The sequence below is a fragment of the Myxocyprinus asiaticus genome, chromosome 31, assembly GCF_019703515.2.
Source record: "Myxocyprinus asiaticus isolate MX2 ecotype Aquarium Trade chromosome 31, UBuf_Myxa_2, whole genome shotgun sequence".
Classification (NCBI taxonomy): domain Eukaryota; kingdom Metazoa; phylum Chordata; class Actinopteri; order Cypriniformes; family Catostomidae; genus Myxocyprinus; species Myxocyprinus asiaticus.
This window is the reverse complement of record NC_059374.1, coordinates 3,299,388-3,320,173: the sequence shown is the minus strand read 5'-3', so window position 1 is coordinate 3,320,173 and position 20,786 is coordinate 3,299,388. Positions and strand designations below refer to the sequence as shown.

The 20,786-nt window shown below is 38.0% G+C and overlaps 1 protein-coding gene across 1 annotated transcript in view; it reads left to right on the top strand.

Moving 5' to 3' along the window:
- Window positions 1–20,786, top strand: part of LOC127422256 (tyrosine-protein kinase receptor UFO-like) — a 90,974-nt gene that overhangs the window by 7,800 nt on the left and 62,388 nt on the right. The window contains exons 2-6 of the mRNA XM_051665646.1: window positions 3,069–3,276; window positions 6,589–6,689; window positions 6,939–7,121; window positions 16,238–16,318; window positions 18,255–18,370. Coding sequence (XP_051521606.1) covers window positions 3,069–3,276; window positions 6,589–6,689; window positions 6,939–7,121; window positions 16,238–16,318; window positions 18,255–18,370 — 689 coding nt within the window. The remainder of the gene's footprint in view (window positions 1–3,068; window positions 3,277–6,588; window positions 6,690–6,938; window positions 7,122–16,237; window positions 16,319–18,254; window positions 18,371–20,786) is intronic.

Sequence of the window (20,786 nt, the reverse complement as noted above, 5' to 3'; positions counted from 1 at the left end):
CCACAGTATAAGGATAGGAAAGCACTAAAATATCACAAACTCAAGTAACATTAAAAGTTTCCCAAAGTGTAAGTGGGAGTTTGACTAATTGAAAGAACTAGTCCCCACATAGGTTGCATATTCATTGCAATGGGCATTAAATCTCTTAAACTCTCATCCTCCACAATATTAATCTGCCGGTAGACTGTAGCTATCCACTTTCCTACAGCAATCGTGAAGCTGCGTTCATGATTCGTGTCAGGGCATCAATGCCAGCATCGAGTGCCACTTTGAACTCCACATGAAAAGCACTTGCAGACAAAAACTTCTCATTCTGCGTTTTGGTGATAGTTAAGACTTGGCATGGTTCTGTGGAAATTAAAATGCGCCTTACTTAGGCTGAAAAATATTCCCATCTGGGCTTGTGATGAACAACAAATAGTGTGAAGAGTTCCTTTCTCCATCATTTGTTCACTGACACGGCTGTTGTGTGTGTTTGTGGCGTGTGTGTCAGTGTAATGACTCCGGGCGGACACATCGCCAAGGTTACACCCTTCACACCAATGTTTATGCTGTATTAACGGCAAATGCGTTAATTGTGATTAAGAAAAATGAACGCATTAAAACGTTTAAATTAATTGCATGCATTAATGCGTTAATTTTGACAGCTCTATTAACAACCAATTAACAGTTTTTTTACCGTAGCATTTTTCCATTTTTTCCATTAAACTTGCAAATATTTTTACAGTGTATCACTAAAAATACTTTCATTTAATAATTTATGTAAGTGCTTTAACAAAAATAAACTGCACATTTCTGTTTTTCTGGAACATTGGCCCCATAGACTTCCATTGTAAGTTAATTATTGTAACTTTTTTGCGACTTTAACTTAAAAAACGTATCAAAAATAACTTAGTTATGAGTTTAAATTATTTCTGTGGTAATTGATGTTACGGCACAAATTCTGTCGAAAGAGCTGTAAGTCAACATGATATCAAAATTGTACTGTTTTGATATGTGTTTCTGGACTTATCGTGCACAATTCATTGATGAAGAAATTTTTTTTTTTTTTTGTCTTTTACTGCAAAAATCTTAAATAATAATAAAAAAAAATAAAATAAGAAAAAATAATTCTTGCTGGGTATTTTTGTCTTATTTTCTGGTAAAAACCAGAAAAAAAATTACTTTATTAATTTGTATTAATTAAGTCTTGTTTTCAGAGAAATATAACAACACTTAGTAACGTTTATGCTTATAACAAGAAAAAAAATGCCAGTGGGGCATTGGAAAGCAGTTTTTTTTTTCTTGATTTAAGCATTAACATTTCTAAAGTTTGTTACATTTCTCTGAAAACAACTCAAAATATGACATTTTCTACTTAAGTAATTTATCTTGTATTATAATGTTTAGATATTTTCTGGAAAACAAGACAAATTATATAGATTATTTTGCATCGTTGTAATCAACTTGCTCCGCCTCTGAAATGATTATTAAGTCCTCTTATTTTTCAGCCCCTCGCCTCCAACCACAATCTATTTTACTTAGAAACTTGCCACATTACGGAAGTAAAATGGGTTGCGAATGCTGTTTAATGTTAACTTGGAATAATGGTGTGTTTGAGACTTTTCCCAAAGTCTGCCTTGTTACACATAAATGAGGGATGATTGAGTATTTGTAAGTGTTTTAGATACAATTGTTCACACTTGGTGAAGATATCTTCATAGGGTCAGAGGTTAGGGGTCAGGGCCGTGTCTGACTGCTTTGAGAAAATCCAAAACTTGAGGTATTAAGCAGGAAGGAATCCGGAATGAATGGCATCATCCAAAGCTAAACTACACAAATCTTCTCTAATACTGGATTACATGCCTCTGGTATCTCAATGGCCATAGCAGCAGAGCTTGTTATCAGGTCCATGCCAACACAGGAATGTCAAACATTTCAATTTTTCAGACAGATGGAAACATGTTGAGCCAATTGAAAGTGATTCACCAAGCTAATGTTTGACAGAGAGCAGATTTGCAGGCCTACAGTCTTATTCACATCCTAAAAATTCATGCTAGGAAGGGCTGGTGGTTTTTATGAAAGCCTCCCTAAAAATATCATTTTATAATGTTTCTCCACCCTACTGGCTTTGTGAAGGACGGTTGTCTGATAATTTAGAATGATGTTTAGGGATGGGAATCATAAGGAATTTAACAATTCGGGTTCCTTGATGGTTCCATTAATGATTCTTTTAGTACTTTTGAGGAAGAAATATTTGAAAATAAGAAATGCAATTGAATTTAAAAAAATGAATGGCTCTTATGAACCAGTTCTTTTGAATCTTTTAAGGTAAATATCACTTGTGAGCTGAATATTTTCATTGGCCGTCATTCCAATCGTGCTGTAATTTTGTGTAAAAAAATGTATGCCAATATTTATTTATTTTTTTATTCCTCCATGTTCCTCTGATAATTACGTTTAAATTGAAGAGAGGGTATGCAAAGAAAAATGTGACTATATGGAAACATCCCTCGTCAGCACATATATTGTGTCTCAAAATTCATATATTGTGAATAATAATAATAATATATAGGCTATAAAAGGCTTAATTGGTAAATATTAAATATAGAGAGCATTGTAATGGAGCCAAGTTGCTGTCATTTCAAAATAAGAGTCCCCGGTGTGATTCAGGCTTGTTTAGTTTTAAAAGTCCCACGTTATACACCCAATCTTTCTTTGGCCTCTATCTCTGTGAAAATGTTGTCATTCTATGAATCGATTTTAAAAACTGTCATCTGATTAGACAGTTATCTGCCTTTTTCACCATCTTAGTTATCAGCAAAATCCACCATCGGTCGACATCTAAATACAGAATTTGAGATGAACTGGAAAAATGACACTATTGACATGTACTGTTGAACAATGTTAGTAGACAAATTAAATACAATTATTGAGAGTGTGAAAAATATTTTAACAAGATTTTACTTTCTAGAAATCTACAGCGCTAAAAGAGCCCAAAGTTGAAGAAACACTAATGTATGGAAACTGATGTGATGGACTTCACTGTAGAGTTAATGGCTTTTCCATTATGTTTCTGTGCCATGCAGGGCTGCACTTTGTGGAGAGCCCTGAGAACGTGACTTCCTCTCTGGGGAAGCCGGTTGTGCTGCAGTGCATTCTGCAGGGGCACGGGGTGGACCAGGAGCCCCTGGATGTACTGTGGCAGAGGGAGGGACAGCCGCTGGACTTAGCTGACACTAACCAGATGCAGGTGCCCGTGGATGAGGACAGCTGGCTGGTGATCAGCAAACTCAAGTAGGATTATTATCTTTCTTTGTCTTGCGTGTCTGCACTTGTCTGTTTCATTAGCCACTTTCATCAGCCATGTTGAATTGATGTTGTCACAAAAGGCACAATGAGAACAGTCATACATGACAATATGTCAAAATAAACCAGCCATTGTCGTTTGGATGTAATCAAAATCTCTCTAAGGCAAGCCACTTGGCGATTATTTTCGTAATACCTTCGAGCAGCTATTTCCAGTCATACAAGTACAGCTCCTATATACTTGAATGGAAAAAGACCAAAATCTCAAAAACTGCTGGTCAATATTGCATTTAAAGGTGCTATATGTAAGATTGACAACAAGCATTTGAAATGGGTACTGCAGTCCAAATTCAAACTATTGGAGAGTTGTCTGCCCCGCCTCAGTCTCGAAGCTCATGCGGGTTGCCAGAATGTTGACACGCAAATTAGCCAACTCAGCATCCGTTTTAAAGGAATTCTGGGCTTTAAGTTGTCTCCATCTTCCAAAGGCTTCTACAGTATTTATCCTTGTTTTACTACGCCTCTGGTCATGGTGGTTTTTAGATGGATGGTGAGGCTTTTTAAGTCGGGTGGAATCTGTTTTCCCTGATCCAGTTCGTTTGCTGGCTTCCATGGCTGCAGCACACAGTGTTGTTTGCCTGCAAACTTGTTCAAATCTGGCAACCCTTAAAGGCATGTGCATTAAAGGTATTGCACTAACGGAAAAGCCTATTTTGTCACTTATTGTTAATAATAGTTTAATTTTGGACTCTTTAAAATGGATAATGCATTTTGACATTATTGTTTTATGTGAATAAATAAAGGTACATTTCTAGTTTCAACTGTATTTTTATTTAGACCTTTGTTTTGTTGGACAAGAAAAACTAGCTTCATAACCATATGACCCACAATTTATGAATTTAGCCATGTTTCATGTCTCTAGGATTTAACCGCACTGTAAACTCTAATGTTGTCATTACTGGAAAAATCCAGTTGTGTTAATTAAGCATTACTTGAAATTATTACTCAAGTTTTGGGCTCGTAACTCAAATAACTAATTTCCTTGAATATATTTTTCTTAAAAATCCATAGATTTAAGATTTTAAGTGTTAATAACTAAAACTGTTTAGTACAAAATTGAGGCAATGGGGAATACCCACAATGCCTTCCGCTTGAATTATTTAATTATGTTTCCTTGGTCAAAGGGAACTTAGAGGGGCATATAAATATTTGTTATTAACAGTTCATATAGGTTTTAGCTCCTTTTGTAGTATTATCTATGTTGTTTCGTTGCAAATAGCTGTTTTGTGATGTCACCATTAAGGTGAGCTGTGTCTCTTTGGTTAAGTTAGACCCTGTTAACACTTTCTCAGATCTCATTGTGCATGTGCAACTGAAGTACATGTGTCTATGCATTTCTGTGGAGAAATACGTTTATTTAATGATTGACCTAGAGTAAGTTATAATCTTCATTATTTAAGCTTTGTCATTATATTACCTAAATGTGACCATACAAATTATTAAGTTGAAACAACAACATTTAAATAGCAGATCTGAGTTAAGTCTTCTTGAATCTAGTTACCTTAAATAGTAAAGTTCATTCTATATGAACACCAAGTAAGGTGAACTTAATTACACAAGTTTTGGAGACGTCATTACAATAAATTGAGTAGTCAACTTATTAGGGTTTTCAGTGAATATAGGGCCTTAAAAATGAAGATATTTTTTTTTTTTTTTTTTTTTTTTTCTGGACCAGAATCTAAAAGATACTGTATCTTTAATTCTTCTGGAGTTATAAGCACTCCAACTTTTTTTTTCTTCAGTTTTTGGACTCACACCATTGCCATATAGTGATTTTAGTAATATACCTACATATCTCTGTATATCATATAAATGAAATCGAAAAGTAATTTTGTTAATTATTTTAAGTTTATTTAAGTTAGACATTATTCTACTTTACTCGTTGTTACTTCCAAAAATATTACATAACACATGTTAACATATAACCTATTACACATTACCGCCAACACTGATTATACACTGATGAGCCAAAACATCATGACCACTCACAGGTGAAGTGAATAACGTTGATCATCTTCTAACAAGGCCACATGTCAAGGTCTGGGTAGATTAGATGGTAAGCGAACAATCAGTTCTCGTAGTCAATGTGTTGAATGCAGGAGAAATGGGCAGGAGTAAAGACCTGAGTGACTTTGACAAGAGCCAAATTGTTATGGCCAGACGACTGGGTCAGAGCATCTTTTAAATGCCCCATAGGGCCCATGAGGGCAACAAAGGCTATCCTGTCTATTCCGAACTGACAGAAGGTCTACTGTGGCACAGAAAATTTTCATGATGGCTATGGGAGGAATGTGTCACACCCTGCTGTGTACGGGGCTGAGTAGCTGCAGACTGGTCAGAATACACATGATGACCCCTGTCCACCGTCGAAAGCGCCTACAATGGGCACGTGAGCGTGTAAGAAGATCGCTGAGTATGATGAGTCCCGTTTTCTTTGACTTCACATGGACGGCCGTGTACGTGTGGTCCGTTTACCTGGGGGAGTGTTGACACCAGGATGCACTGTGGGAAGACATCAAGCCAGAGGAGGGAGTGTGATGCTCTGGGCAATGTTCTGCTGGGAAACCCTGGATCCGACCATTCATGTGGACGTCAATTTGACATGTGCCACCTACCTAAACATCATTGCAGACCAGGTACACCCCTTCATGGCAGTGGTACTCACTGATGCAGTGGCCTCTTTCAGCAGGATAATGTACCCTGCCACACTGTGCACATTGTTCGGGAATGGTTTGAGGAACATGATGAAGAGTTCAAGGTGTTGCCCTGGCCTCCAAATACCCCAGATATTAATCCGATTGAGCATCTATGGGATGTGCTGGACCAACAAGTCTAATCCACGGTGAATCCACCTCACAAATTTACAAGACTTGAAGGATCTGCTGCTAATGTCTTGGTGCCAGATACCACAGGACACCTTCACGGGTCTTGTAGAGTCCATGCTTCGGCAGTTCGGCACTGTTTTGGCGGCACGCAGAGGACCAACAGCGAATTAGGCAGGTGGTCATAATGTTTTGGCTCATCAGTGTATAAAAAACAACAACATTCTAACATAAAAAATTGTAACAAATGATGAGAAATGATCTTTAGTTTTTGCTAAAGTAACATAGCACCTCACCTAACTAGCTCAACCAATAGAGCATAGTGCTAACAACACCAAGGTTATGGGTTCAGGTACGTGCCAAATATGTAAATGTAACTATAATTCCACATGAATAATCTCACTGACTCTTTTTACAGGATTGAGGAGGTACAGCTCTCAGATATGGGCGCCTATCAATGTGTGGTTTACTCTGATTTAGAGGAGACTTTATCCATTGAAGGACACATACAGCTGGAAGGTATGATTCACGTTTAGTGTGTCTTAATAGAGTAACCATCATTCCATTCAACTTTACATAGGATTAATGATGGGAATAAATGCATAAAAGTGTTAAAATGAGAATCAAACAGATTAATCTCTCACCTCATCAGACTGGTCATCACACTGGGTAGAGTTAAAAACAGTAGACCGCACTGTTACGGAAACTCCACTGCAGTACAGAAATGATACACTCATAGACTCCCTCTGTCTGTTCCCGCTCCTCCAGGTCTCCCTCATTTCTCAGTGGAGCCGCATCATATGTCAGTGGTGGCTAATGTTGGGCTCAGTTTGAGTTGTGTGGCTCACGGTCCTCCTGATCCGGTTCGGGTCATCTGGCTGCAGGACGGGGCTCAACTCAATAATCTGGATGACCCAATATCCCTCTCACCCTCAACTCTCAACATCTCAGGTACTGACCTTAACTATACACAGCTCTGCACTGTTACAACACACAACACTTGCCAATATTAGTGGTGTTTGCTGAGGAAAGCAAAGTTCTTCTTTGTTCTACGCTCAGAGCTAGAAAGGTTGAAACAGTCGAGCAACGGTGTCATATTTGCAAACATTCAGACACTGGCGATGTCGCTGGGGGAGGCGTTTAGAGGAGCATTTAAATATGAGACACACATTAAAATGTGTTATTGACTGTATGCCTTATTCTATAGATAGAGTTCACATGAGAGCAGTAAGAGATGCTGTTTTAACCACTCGGTGATTATTTAAAATACTATAGCCTACATCAGGGCTATTCAACTTCACAGCCAAGTGGGCCAGATGGAAAAAAATCTCTGGGGGCATGCGGGCCAAACCAGAATATTTTGTTAATGAAAAGCTTCTATCAGATATTTTGTTATAGTAGGCCTATAATATTTGTTCACTACATAAATAAAACATAAAGAGAAAAATGTTCCAGCAGGAAATTCTGAAAAAAATAAACTAAAAAGTGCTTTGAAATTGGTCCATATCTGAGGAAGTAAATCAGATTTAAACTAAAAATCGTATTGAACAATAAAGTGAAGTTTGTTATAGATTCAAACTCAAATGTTTTCTTCACCAAATTAATAAATATAAAACCTTTCTGTTTCTCCGGATTCACACTTATCAGTTGTCTGTGATTTTAGCATTTACCCTTCCTATTTTGTCAAAATTACGGATAAGTATTATTTGTAGCACAACCTCTGAAAGCATCTAAAAACGCAGCGCTCTTGCATGGGACACTGTAAAAATATTGAGACCTGCGACTTCTGTCTAGCGTAAGTTTACATAGGTGAACAATTGAAAAACAGCACGATCAGAACTAAAACACATTTGGTGTGAACAGCCCCTAAGACAACTGACAACCTCATGCGGGCCACTGAAAATTTCAAATGGGCCGGATTTGGCCCACGGGCCGCCAGTTGAATAGGTCTGGCCTACATGCAGTAGATAATGTGTAATTTGTCAGGTTTGCATTCTGCGTTCGTGGCGCTAATGCGATAACATGCTATATGCTGCCAAAATATGCTTTGGTTACCCTCAGTTATTGTATTTTGTAATGAAACTGATACTATTGCAAAGTTTCCTGAAAATTCGCACTGGCAAGCTGTTTCGAACCACCTCAACAAACTCAAAAAGATTTTGTTTGAAATTACGTCACACCTGTTTGTTCTTCGATTTCGCTAGAAGTATATTAGCGCATTTAGGGTTAGTTATTTGAAAAAAACTGTAACCTTTAACTTCAGTGTGTTAATTTGTCCCACACTGTTTGTGTTACAGACATGAATTATACATCAAATCATTCAGCTTGTTGAAGAGGAGTGTGATATTGTTTCTCTAAGCAATCATGCTTATAATTTCCACCTGGTGGATGGTAAAAATGTTGAAATATTTGAGCAAACCACCTAGCAACACCCCAACAACCTCACTAACCATAACACCCAAGAAAGATATTTATATTAGGGCTGTTGATTTAATGCGTCAAGTCAGTGTGATTAATTATATACGTGTTAAAAAAATGTACGCAATTAATCATGTCCCCGGACCGTAATAAGAAATATTCCTTCCATATGTGCAATTCAAGCTTGGAGTACCACCTGTTTTCTCCAGGGGGCAGTAAGCGAAACTCACTGTATAGGCAACACACAGCTCAAACAGACAAAGAACAAACCACACTCACCAATAGCAGACAACACAAGATGAGAACATGTTCTTGTGTACAACACAGCTTGACAGATCGCAAATCTGAAGGCAGGGATCTCAAGACGTGTTTTTCTAAGTTTCAAATTTTGTTTAACTTGACACAGCGACCTAATAACGGTACACTCGATTATGGTAAAAATCATAATCATGATTATTTTGGTCAATATTGAGATCACGTTTATTATCACAATTAATAATTGACTTTGGAAACATCATGCATTCCTTGAACTTGATATGTAAACCGCACTGGGTAGGGGAGGAGGCTATTGTCATATGATAATTATATTATGTTACGTATGGAAGTCAAATAAAGGAAAGCCTCCATCGCCATCATTTACAGCAGGGATGTTCATAATTCTGTGGAATGAGATCTACTTTTTCATCATGTTATTGCAGCAAGATCTACCATGTACAATAAAGACTATAGATTATCACAATACCAAAATTTCAGTAGTCTGTAGTGAAATTTGACGATTCTCAATACCAGCTTTAAAACCACAACAAATAATAACAATAACTAATATGTTAATTATGGAAGAATGGTTTCAAGTTCTTAATTATTCAAGACTAGTAAACAGTCAGTAATAAAATAACAAAATTCATAGCATTTTTAACAGCAGTTTCAAGTATTCAAGTAAACATTCGGAATGAAATGCAATATAAAACTACTACTGGTCTTCACTGTATGATTATAATACATTAATACTTTTTAAAGCTACTAACATTATTCAGTCAAGAGCAGTGTGTTTTCTCATTTTCTTGTTCTGGTTGTTTGATTATTATAATGACACACTAGACAGCAGCAGGTCTATTAGTTTACATTTATACTTACAAGCCCGACATATTAATAAAAATCAGCATTTTTCTCCACTGTTTACGTTCACTTTAGACATCACTCTCTGTATTTACATGAATACCTCACCAAGATGGGCATTTTGGCAGAATTTTAAAATACATTTGACCATTCAGGTGCGCATTAGCGTGAGCATTCAGAACACATGCACATGTTTGATCCATCTTTAACTCACAAAAAACAAACTTTCTCTAGAGCGGCATATCACAGATTTTTTTTATGATAATATACACACAGTGAATGTGACACATATATTATGATTCACTATGACACGAGCCATTACGTTATAATCTAGCTGAGAAAAATGCACGTGAGTGATGAGCGTCCCCGCGACAGAGTGGGCATCAGCCGGGAGAAGATTCAATCTCTTCCCCGGTCAATTCACACAACTCATGACCGCACAGAGAAATGCCAGTTACAGAGTTTATTTTCATAACCCGTTTCCTTATTATTTGAACTTTAATAAAGGATGCTTTACAGATATAACGCTGGGGTGTTTCATTGTGAAACGAAATTCGGCACAATAATCGCTTTATCTCGATCATCTTGTTTTCATAATCGTTGGAAGCCAAAATCGTAATTGGAAATAAAATTTTATTAATCGCCCAGCCCTACGCGATGCATGTACACACTACTGGACATTGTTAAAAAACATACATATTGATTGTAAAAAAAAATATTTTTAATGCGACTACTTTCTAGAAGTTAAAGAAACACCCATATACTATGTACAGTAGAGTAACTTTTATTTTGACAAACTTAAAATAGCGTCAATTAAGAATATCTGAATGTCATTGCATCAGATAACAAAATATAAGTGCGAGTTTTGAGTATAGCTGCAAAATGAGGTACATGTTACTTAAAAGTGTTTAGTTTGTTTATTGGACTGTCCTTTTTAACTCCACTGACAGAACCTTACTGTGAATTACTGTAATTTCATTGCGGGAAAGTGTTTTATCATGCAGTGACCTTCATTCAATGTTTAATTAGATGTCAGAAGTGCTTTGAGTTTAGCATGACTTTACACTGATAGAGGAACACAGTGTGCTTGATTTATGTGGTGAATCTGTGCTGATGATTTTAGGGAAGAAAACAGAGATGAAACTTAAATGTGGCTTGTTTTGAACTCTCTGTCTCTCACTGTCTCTCTCTCTCTCTCTGTCTCTCTCTCTCACACATGCACATGCACACACACACACACACACATGCACACACACACACACACACACACAGAGTCTCTGTCCATCAGAATATGATCTGGTGACCTCTGATTTTGAACTGTTGTGGTCTTTCAACAATGGAGGCATGTGTTCCACTATAACACACCTTTCACTGAAAGTGTGAAGAATGCGGGAGTGTGTGTGTATTGTTGTGTGAGTGAGAGAGAGAAAGCTTTCATTTGGCATGGCTGTGTGAATTAGGGTGACCAGACGTCCCCGTTTTCCAGGGACAGTCCCGGTTTCTGACGGTCTGTCCTCAACTGGAGCTGTCCCCGGAAATGTCCCCGTTTTTCCTGCACGTTTGAAACAGTCCGCAAAGTGAAAATACATGCCAAGAAAATACATGGCAACAAGGTTAATCGTGTGCTGTTTATTTTGACCAACAGAGGGAGCTGCTCGCTATAGCAGCTTTAAGTCATTCGTCTTCCTTTACTGATTAAAGGACCATTGTCCATGCCAGTTTTGCCAGAGAGCAAGCACAATTGAAAATAAACATCATCATCATTATCAGCTTCGAGGTGAGGCACATACTAGCTATGTTATAAACAAGTTATATTATGTATAATATAATATTAATGCATTTAAAATAAGACTACGACATTAATGTTATGTGTATTTTGTTGGTTCATTGTTTTTCATGTCTTTTATTTTGAAATTTCTAGTTCCTGTTTCATGTCATGTGGTTCCCTTGTCATGTGATTTCATGTTTCCCTCCATGTTCATTTGTCTTGTTTTCATAGGTTGATTGTCTTGTTATCTTGTTTAGAGTTCTTTGTGTTTATTGGTTATCTTTGTCATGTGTTCTCCCATGTCATGTATTTAACCCTCATCTTTTCCATGTCCATTGTCAGGTATTGTTTGTGAATGTAACTTTGTTGGATTATTCAAGTTTATGTCTAGTCTAGTTATGCCAAGCCAAGTTTATGTTATGTCAAGTTCATGTTTATGTTTATTTATGATTTGTAGTTAGGGTTTTTGGATACATGTTGGAATAAATTTGCACTTGGGTTCTTTACAACATCGTCATCGTCTTTGTCATTGCCAGTGCCAGCAACATCGTTACAGATGTTACAGAACGTTACAGAATACATGACCGAAGCAATATGAACCCAGCAATCCAGCTTCTTCGACTTCACCAGGGGAATCGTCCCCTGGAGGATTATGTGGAGGAATTCTGCGCTCTGACCTGCAAGGTGGATTTTAATGAGGTGGCCCTCAAGGACTGTTTCCGATTTGGACTGAATGAGCCCAGCTCTTCTCTGATGCCAGGCGGTCAGATTACCCACAGCCTGGCTCAATATTATTGAGACTGTTCCACGCCATGTCATAGCCACATCTGAACTAGTGGACCTGGAGATGGTTCCCGCCCTTGTACCCACCCTATGGATGTTTCCTCAGAATCAGACAAGGAGAACTTCCGACCCTCCGAATTTGCCTAGACCCTCCGAGCCCTGGACTCCGCCTTGGCTCTCCGAGCCCCCAGTCTCACCTTGGCTCTATGTCCTTTCGGCTCCACCGTGGTCCTTTCGGCTAATCGGCTTCACCGGGGTCCCTCATCCCTCCAGCTCTGCCTTAGTCAGTCAGTCACCTCCAATCCCACAGCTACGCTTCATCAATCCAAGCCTGCGGCTCCACCGGGGACCTCCTTCCCTACGACTCTGCATTGGTCCTCAGTCCCACCAGCTCCGCCTCTGTCCTCCGATCCCCCAACTCCACCTCGGTCCTCCGAGCCTTGGGCACTACCTCGGTTCTCCAAACCTCCAGCTCCACCATGGTCCTTCGAGTCGTCGGCTACTCTCCAGGCACCAAGTTCCATGGTGTCGCCACTTTGTTGAATTATTCAAGTTTTTGTCTAGTCTAGTTATGCCAAGCCATGTTTATGTTATGTCAAGTTCATGTTTATGTTTATTTATGATTTGTAGTTAGGGTTTTTGGATACATGTTGGAATAAATTTGCACTTGGGTTCTTTACACCATCGTCATCGTCTTTGTCATTGCCAGTGCCAGCAACATCGTTACAGATGTTACAGAACGTTACAGTTAATAACATGGGAAAATAAATGAAATGTATTATAAAGTATCTGCAAAGAACAACAATAAATGTAAATCAGCACATTACAGCATAGATTACATTGTGCCTTGCTGAGAAACGAGTGACTGAAAAGAAGCATCATAATGCATTGATCAAAGGTACAATTAAGAAAAACGGGTCCATAGGATATACCATATGAGATAACTGATAGAAACAGTTGGGTGAAATAGTGTAATAATAATAATAATTATTATTATTATTATACAATATTGAATATCTTTGTGTCATGACTACAAAGTGGAAAAAATACCCAACAATATGAAGCATCTAAGGGGGGCAATCCCCCCTTTAGAAACGAATTTCAGGCCCTGATATTGTCCATAGTGTAAGTGTTTCATAGGCTTTCAGTTGTAATGCTGAGGGAAATGGTAGTCAAGTGAGCTCATTTCTTTTGAAATTCCTCTGCCAGTTTGCCAGCAAGCAAGTTAGCAGCCTAATGTCTTACCTATAGGAAAGTTCCAGGTAAAGGTGAAGAAAAAGAGGAGAAGAGAAGGAATTTAAGATGAGAGTAAGAAAAGTGTGACCAAGGGCAAGTGTCCCTGTGCTGTGGAGTCAGCTGCAATAGTTCCTTTATTCAACCATTGTTTATATATGTTTGTTTAGTTCACTTTTATGCCACAATGTCATCTACTGTATACAGTGTTGGAAAGAATAAACTCATATGTAACAGAAGACAATTAAAAACAATAAACTTTACCTCCATATCAGAATTCCATTGGGACATATGCAACAGAGTATGATGTGCCATAGTTCATGACATTACTATATTCACCATGGTCAAAATGCATAACATCCGAATTGTCCCCCTTTTTTAAATCATAGATAAGTAACGTGAAATTTCAAAGACATATTTACCACTGAACTAGAAATGTCCCCATTTTTCATTTCAGAGATCTGGTCACCTTAGTGTGAATGTCAGCATGTGCCTATGTGTGTGTGTGTGTGTGTGTGTGTGTGTGTGTGTGTGTGTGTGTGTGTGTGTGTGTGTGTGCTGTTAAATGTTTTCCCGAAAGCAGAAGTAGTTCTTTTCAAATCAGCTCTTTTTAAAACTCCGCACTTGATTCTCTAAATTCACGTGCATTCTTATTAGGCTGTTAAAAACCACCAACATATTCTGTTATGGAAGGGTTCAATACGAGTTAAGTTTCATTTGTCCAAAACACACTGTTTTGAAAGTAACAACAAGACTTAAACATTACATTTGTCAACATAAAATTAAACTGAAGAGGTCCAACACATAATTGTGTTAGTACTTAAAGTGTAAGTTTCACCTTTCTGCTTTAAAACCCTCTAGGTGAGGTCACGGTGAAATTCCATGGGCGAAATACAGTCATTTCAATTAGAATCTGCGCGATCGCATAATTTGCGCGTAAAGAATTTCCCCTCGCAGATTCTCATGGAGTCCAAGTTTGGAGAACTTTTGACAGGCAAATTTGCCACTTTGACGAATAGGAAGTTGCATGGTCTGCCAGTGACCTCTGTGTGGGCGGTGCTTCATACACAGCTACACTGAATATTAACAGTGGACGAGTAGGGGCCTGGGTAGCTCAGCGAGTATTGATGCTGACTACCACCCTTGGACTCGCAAGTTCGAATCCAGGGCGTGCTGAGCGACTCCAGCCAGGTCTCCTAAGTAACCAAATTGGCCCGGCTGCTAGGGAGGATAGAGTCACAAGGGTAAAGGGGTTCTCGCTCTCAATGGGGTGCGTGGTAAGTTGTGCATGGATCGTGGAGAGTAGCATGAGCCTCCACATGCTTTGAGTCTCCGTGGTGTCATGCACAGCGAGCTACGAGATAAGATGTGTGGATTGATGGTCTCAGAAGTGGAGGCAACTGAGACTTGTCCTCTGCCACCTGGATTGAGGTGAGTAACCGCACCACCACGAGGACCTACTAAGTAGTGGGAATTGGGCATTCCAAATTGGGAGAAAAAAACAGTAAACAGATTTTAGCTGCGAGTTTCTTTTTACCTTCACTCTCCCAGAGTATAAAGTACAACATTAAAAAGAGGCTTGACAATTAGTTTTTTTGCTGGCTTCACACGTGCTCAATGTCTGCCCACGTTTTCTTTGTACGTTTATTTTCGCTGTGCAAAGGTAAATGTGACCGTGCCTTCAAAGTGCATGACCCTGTTTGCCTTAAGGCCCCGATATACTTCCGGAGAAGTTGCTCTTCGTTCAGGGGTAAAAAGAAGTTCTAAACAGCTGAGCAATGGAATACTGTTCCCGAACATTCAGACACCTGCAACACCGCTGTGGGAGGCGTTTAGAGGAGCATTTAAATATGAGGACGCTACATGTAAAACCTAAACTAATGTGACATTAAAATGTGTTATCAATGACTTTATGGCTAATTCTATGAGGTCAGTAAAAGAAGCTGTTTTAACCAATTGATGATGATTTAAAGTAATATAAATACACTAGAAAAAATGTATTTGTCTTGTTTACATTCTGAATTCATGATGCTAATGCGCTAAAATGTTACATGCGGCTATAATATGCACCGATTACACTCTGTTATTTAAATTTATGATGACACTGATACTACTGCAAAGATGGGTGTGTAAAAGAGTGTTAATATTCAGAAAACAGACAAAAGAATGATGATAAGAGGCATATCTTACTTTAGGCTTTCGCTGCAGATGGCACATGAGTGAATGGGCACTTGAGAGTATTTGAGTAGATTTGATTCCTATTGTAGACTAATAAAAAAATAAAATAAAATAAAAACATGACACGGTCTTGGACGCTGGTTTGTTTAAGTTGAATACTGACTGAAAAACGTAAACAAAGTAGTAGGTGGAGCTTCAGGTCACACCTACCGATGGTGTGGACCAATGGCATCAAGAAGATGTTTAGCAGCCGGTTAGAAGTTTTCCAAAAAGTTCGCCCAGGTGAGCTGTTCCGAACCACCAAAACGAATGCATAAACAGCTTCTTTTTGGCCAGATTTTGTTCTAAATTATGTAATACCCGTTTGTTCTTAGATTACGTTTGAAGTATAACTGGGCCTTTACTGTAACCATTTTTTTGCTATGGTGATCAACACAAATACTGTTGGTGGACATAAGTTATATTTAATCCCAAAACATCCTTTAAACACAACCCAAACCTCAAACACAGACGCTTGCTGATTTCGGTTAATTCTCTGATGTTTTTCTGATGTTTTTTCTCTCCTCGGCAGGTTTGAATAAAACCAGCTCTTTCTCCTGTGAGGCTCACAATCGTAAAGGTGTGGCATCTTCTGGCACAGGTGTTGTGACAGGTAAGTGTCATATCCTGAGGAGAGACTTGTGTGTACTTTCGTGTCTTGTCTTCATTTCTTTAGGTGGTGTGTGGACACAAACATATTTTAGCTTAATTATTTTAGCTACTTAAAGGAAACTTTGACCCCAGAATGAAAATTCTGTCATTTTTTACGTACTCATTTCAAACCCGTATGACATTCTTTCATCTGTAAAACACAAATGGAGATATTTTGAAGAATTTTTGAGCTTCTGTCTTCCATACAGTGAAGGCGCACAGTGACCAGAGGCTTTGTGTGCTAACCTAAAGTCATACAATAGCTGTGTTTGACCAACAAACCAAAATAAATGTCGTTATTCACTGAAAATCGTCCTCTCCACCAAAGTTTTCAAATCTCATTTTTGCATATGGATTTTGCTATTTAAACTAGAAAAGTAGTGATTGCCAACAAATGACATTTGTTGTCACTGCTGCCAAATCTGACACATCTTGATGTGCCAAGTGTGAAAATGCAATGCATGAATGAGATTTGAGTGCTGCGGCGGAAGGCGAGATTTTCAGTTAAGAATAACTTGTAGCACACAAGTCATATGGACTAATTTTATGATGATTTCATTGTGCTTTTTGGAGCTTGGAACGATATGGTTACCAGTATTTGGTAGTTATCTTAAAGTAGCGATGTTACCAACTAAATATTTTTAGTAGCGTGACAGTAATTCAGCTATTTCCTCATTAGTGCAGCTTTTCCAGTAATGAGCTACATTTTCAAACAAGTAGCGCTGTAGCATTTCAAAACTCTACATTTGTCACATTATACTGCGAATGCAGCAATTAGTGGTGGTGATTTTGATTCATTTCAGTGACTCGATTCTTTTGATTCCGTTCACCAAAAAGATTTGTTCATATTCGTTCAATGATTCGTTCACTGACTATATCTTCGAGTTATGCCTTTGCGCCTGCAGATGAAAAAATCCATAAAATCTTTAATCAAATTAAAATTAAAAATAAAAATATAAAATTGAAGTTTTGTTCATTTAATTTTGTTAAACTTTACACAACTAATTTGACGGAATTTTGTTATGAAATTGAAATGCGTAAATCATAAAAAATGGTTAAAATATTTTTTATGAGTGGAACTCAGATTCGTTTTATTGAGTCAATTCATTCGGACGGTAACCTTGTTGACATAAATTATTCTCTGATTCACTTGAGACCCACGCAGCCCAAAAGGCAATAGTTCATTGAATTGCTGGTGTTCATCACTATTTTTAGTATAAGTTATATAAAATAGCGTATTTTCTAGTTTATTATTGTATATTAAACATACATTTATTTATTTAATGTTGTCACCCTATTGTTTAACCATTATGAAAATGAATTATGGTTTAACCGTAGTAATATTGTAGGTTTCTAAGATACAAATACCATGGTTAAACTGTGGTTACTATAGTAAAACAATGGTTAATTTTCGTAAGGGAATGTCACACTACTTATTGAATCCAGTCAGAACTGATTGCAGAATTAAATACTATCATACTGTTGTTATATATATATATATATATATATATATATATATATATATATATATATATATATATATATATATATATACATATACATACAAATATATATATATTTTTTAAATAGCTTTAATGTACTGTAGCTAACTGCTTCTTTAAGAGAGAAGCTTGAATATTTATTTTACGATTAACTGTTTACTTTATGATTATTTTGTATCTTGGGAATCTACAGTTTCAAAGCAGCTTTCCCAAAATTGATAGTTAATAGTACATGATTTAGTTGTATGGTAAAGATACAAAGAATGTCTTTGGAGTAACATTGGTAGAGAGTGAGAAAATGACATTTTTTTGTGGTGAACTATACAATAAATATGTTTAATTTATGGAAAATACACTGCAACCGAATAGTAGAATGAACTATTTTTGTCTGTCCAGTCCTCCCCGCTGAGCCCCATGACATTAAAGCTGAAGACATCACGAATTCAAGCATCCATCTGTCTTGGCAGACAGGCTTTGGAGGAACCTATTCCATCAGCCATTGCACTGTTGAGGTACCTGCCAAAATAATCTTTCAATACATCCATAAGAGTATCTGTTCATTTCAAATGGTTTAATCGTTTGGAGATCCATCACTTAACTTTGCAACACCAGTGACACATTTACTTTGTCCCACAAATTTGAGTCAGAACACTTTTACCCGCATACAAGTGGTGTTTAATCATTCTGTCGAGTATCGCATTTCACACTTCGAGAGAGGCCCCGTAGGCCTCACTTTTGAGGCCCTGTTTCCCCCATGATCTGGGACCCTGGTAAAACGTGAGCCTGTGTGTGTGTGTAGATGTGTGTATATGTGTCACACACTTGCCTGTGCACCACCCCAAAGAGCCTGTTTCTAATAAAAACAGCTCTCGTGCCCGAGCTCTCACCCCTCCTCTGGTTCCCCAAACTCTAGAGACGGGGAAAATACAGATCCAAATGACCCAGAAACACACATGCCTGGAGGAACAAAGAACAGAACTGAAAGATGGGAGATGTAGAAGGCACAAGAACCAAAGAAACAACAAAAAGATTATGCAAAATTTAAGTAGAAGTTAAAATTTTTGACCATTTTACACCCATTAAAGGGGTGTAAAAGGGGTCATGAATTGGAAAATCAAACTTACCATGATATCTTGACATATAAGAGTTCATAGCACTATAAAAACATACTGTAAATTTCAGAACCGAAAACTTCTTCGTTAGTCCAAAAAAAGGCTTTATTGAAATCAAGGTGCCAAAACGATTCGTTCTCTACTTCCTCCTCACTAATACGTCATAGTGAGGTTTTACATCAGCACAGGCCAGCCTCTGCATAAACAGATCAACACCTACTTTATCATTGACACTGCTTAGGCCCGCCCACCGGTCTTGTGGTTAGAGTAGAGCGGTGAGATTATTTTTGGAGCAACAGGAGGTGTCACGATGGCCACGAAGATATCAAGACGTTGTGCAGTGCCAGGTTGTGGGAAACAAGATTTCTTGCATTTGCTTCCCAAGGATCCCAACATTAAGAAAGAGTGGTTGACGTTTATTTTTAATGAAGTCCAGGATCACGTCGGTAAGAACATGTTTGTTTGCTCGCTTCATTTTACTGGTTATTCTTTTACAAATAAGACACAGTTGCACGGTAAGTGTATCCTTTGACAGTTATAAATATGATAGCACCATGTATTTACACTTTATTTGGTACTGTCATGCGTTACTCAGCATTTGTAAAATGCCCCAACTATGTAACAAGATACACGCCGTTGTGTCGCATCTTGGTTTAAACAACAATAAAAGTAATACCTATTACACAAATAGACAAGTAAATTACAGTGATTACTTACCATGCTGTCACACACTGCAGTATCCGTGGTGTTTGTGGAGGGGGTTAATTCGGGATCAGACTCTGGCTCAAACATGTATGGATGAATTCCTCCGGTTGTCATTTTTTTAACCATCCGAAGTTTTCAAAACAACCCCACATGCGCGTAATGGCAGGGGCGTTTACACTTATCCTTACCCAATCACAGCAGTGGGCATTTACACTGAAGTCTTCAAGAACACATGCCCCAAAAAACTGAGCATTTGAATCAGAGGCACAAAACTGGATAGAAAATGACAAATTATTCCTAAATTATGACTACTTTTAATGAAAAAATCACACCAACATTATAAGTGAACCTCAAGGAACATTATAAAATAAAATAAAAAATCCATTCATGACACTTTTAAAGGAATAGTTGATGAAAACCCTGTCATTATTTACTTACCTTAATGTTGCTTCCAACCTACTTTTACGACTTTCTTCCGTGAAATAAACAAAGATGAGCAGAAATTAATTTAAGTCATTATTGACTCTCAAATCAAATCATTAATGAAATTTGTTAAATCAAATATGGTGGCTACGTTGATAACTATGTCATTGGTTCTCATTAGCTGCTATCGGGCCAGTGCGAGCCAGGGCTATTCAGGGCCAATAGCCTCTGAGCTCGAGCCCCGAGACAAAAATCGATTTGCTTTCCCACCATCGAGCCAATGGCCCCCGCAGCGTTGCCCTAAAACCCGCCCTTAATGCTGCCCTGGTGCCAACGTCCCACACCCCACCTATTTCACAAGCAAAATGGAAGCTCAAGTATTATGTTATTTAGTTATCTAGAATATCGAGTTTATATTGAATGGAAACATTAGCTAGCTAGCAAGATAAGTTAGCATTGATAATTCACTCACTGTAACTGCCATGGTGTCCCGAGTGGTCTCTCCACTAACAGCTGAACGATGTCCCAGCACACCATGATCCATCATCTTGAACCATGGAAAGTTCTTTCTTTGGGCACCCTTTTTCCATTGTGCGTTTTAACAGATTTGTACTGTACCCGCAATTTTTCCTGAACCTGCACAACGGTGCACTGGATAAACAACTTGGCAAGTTCAGCGGAACTCCGC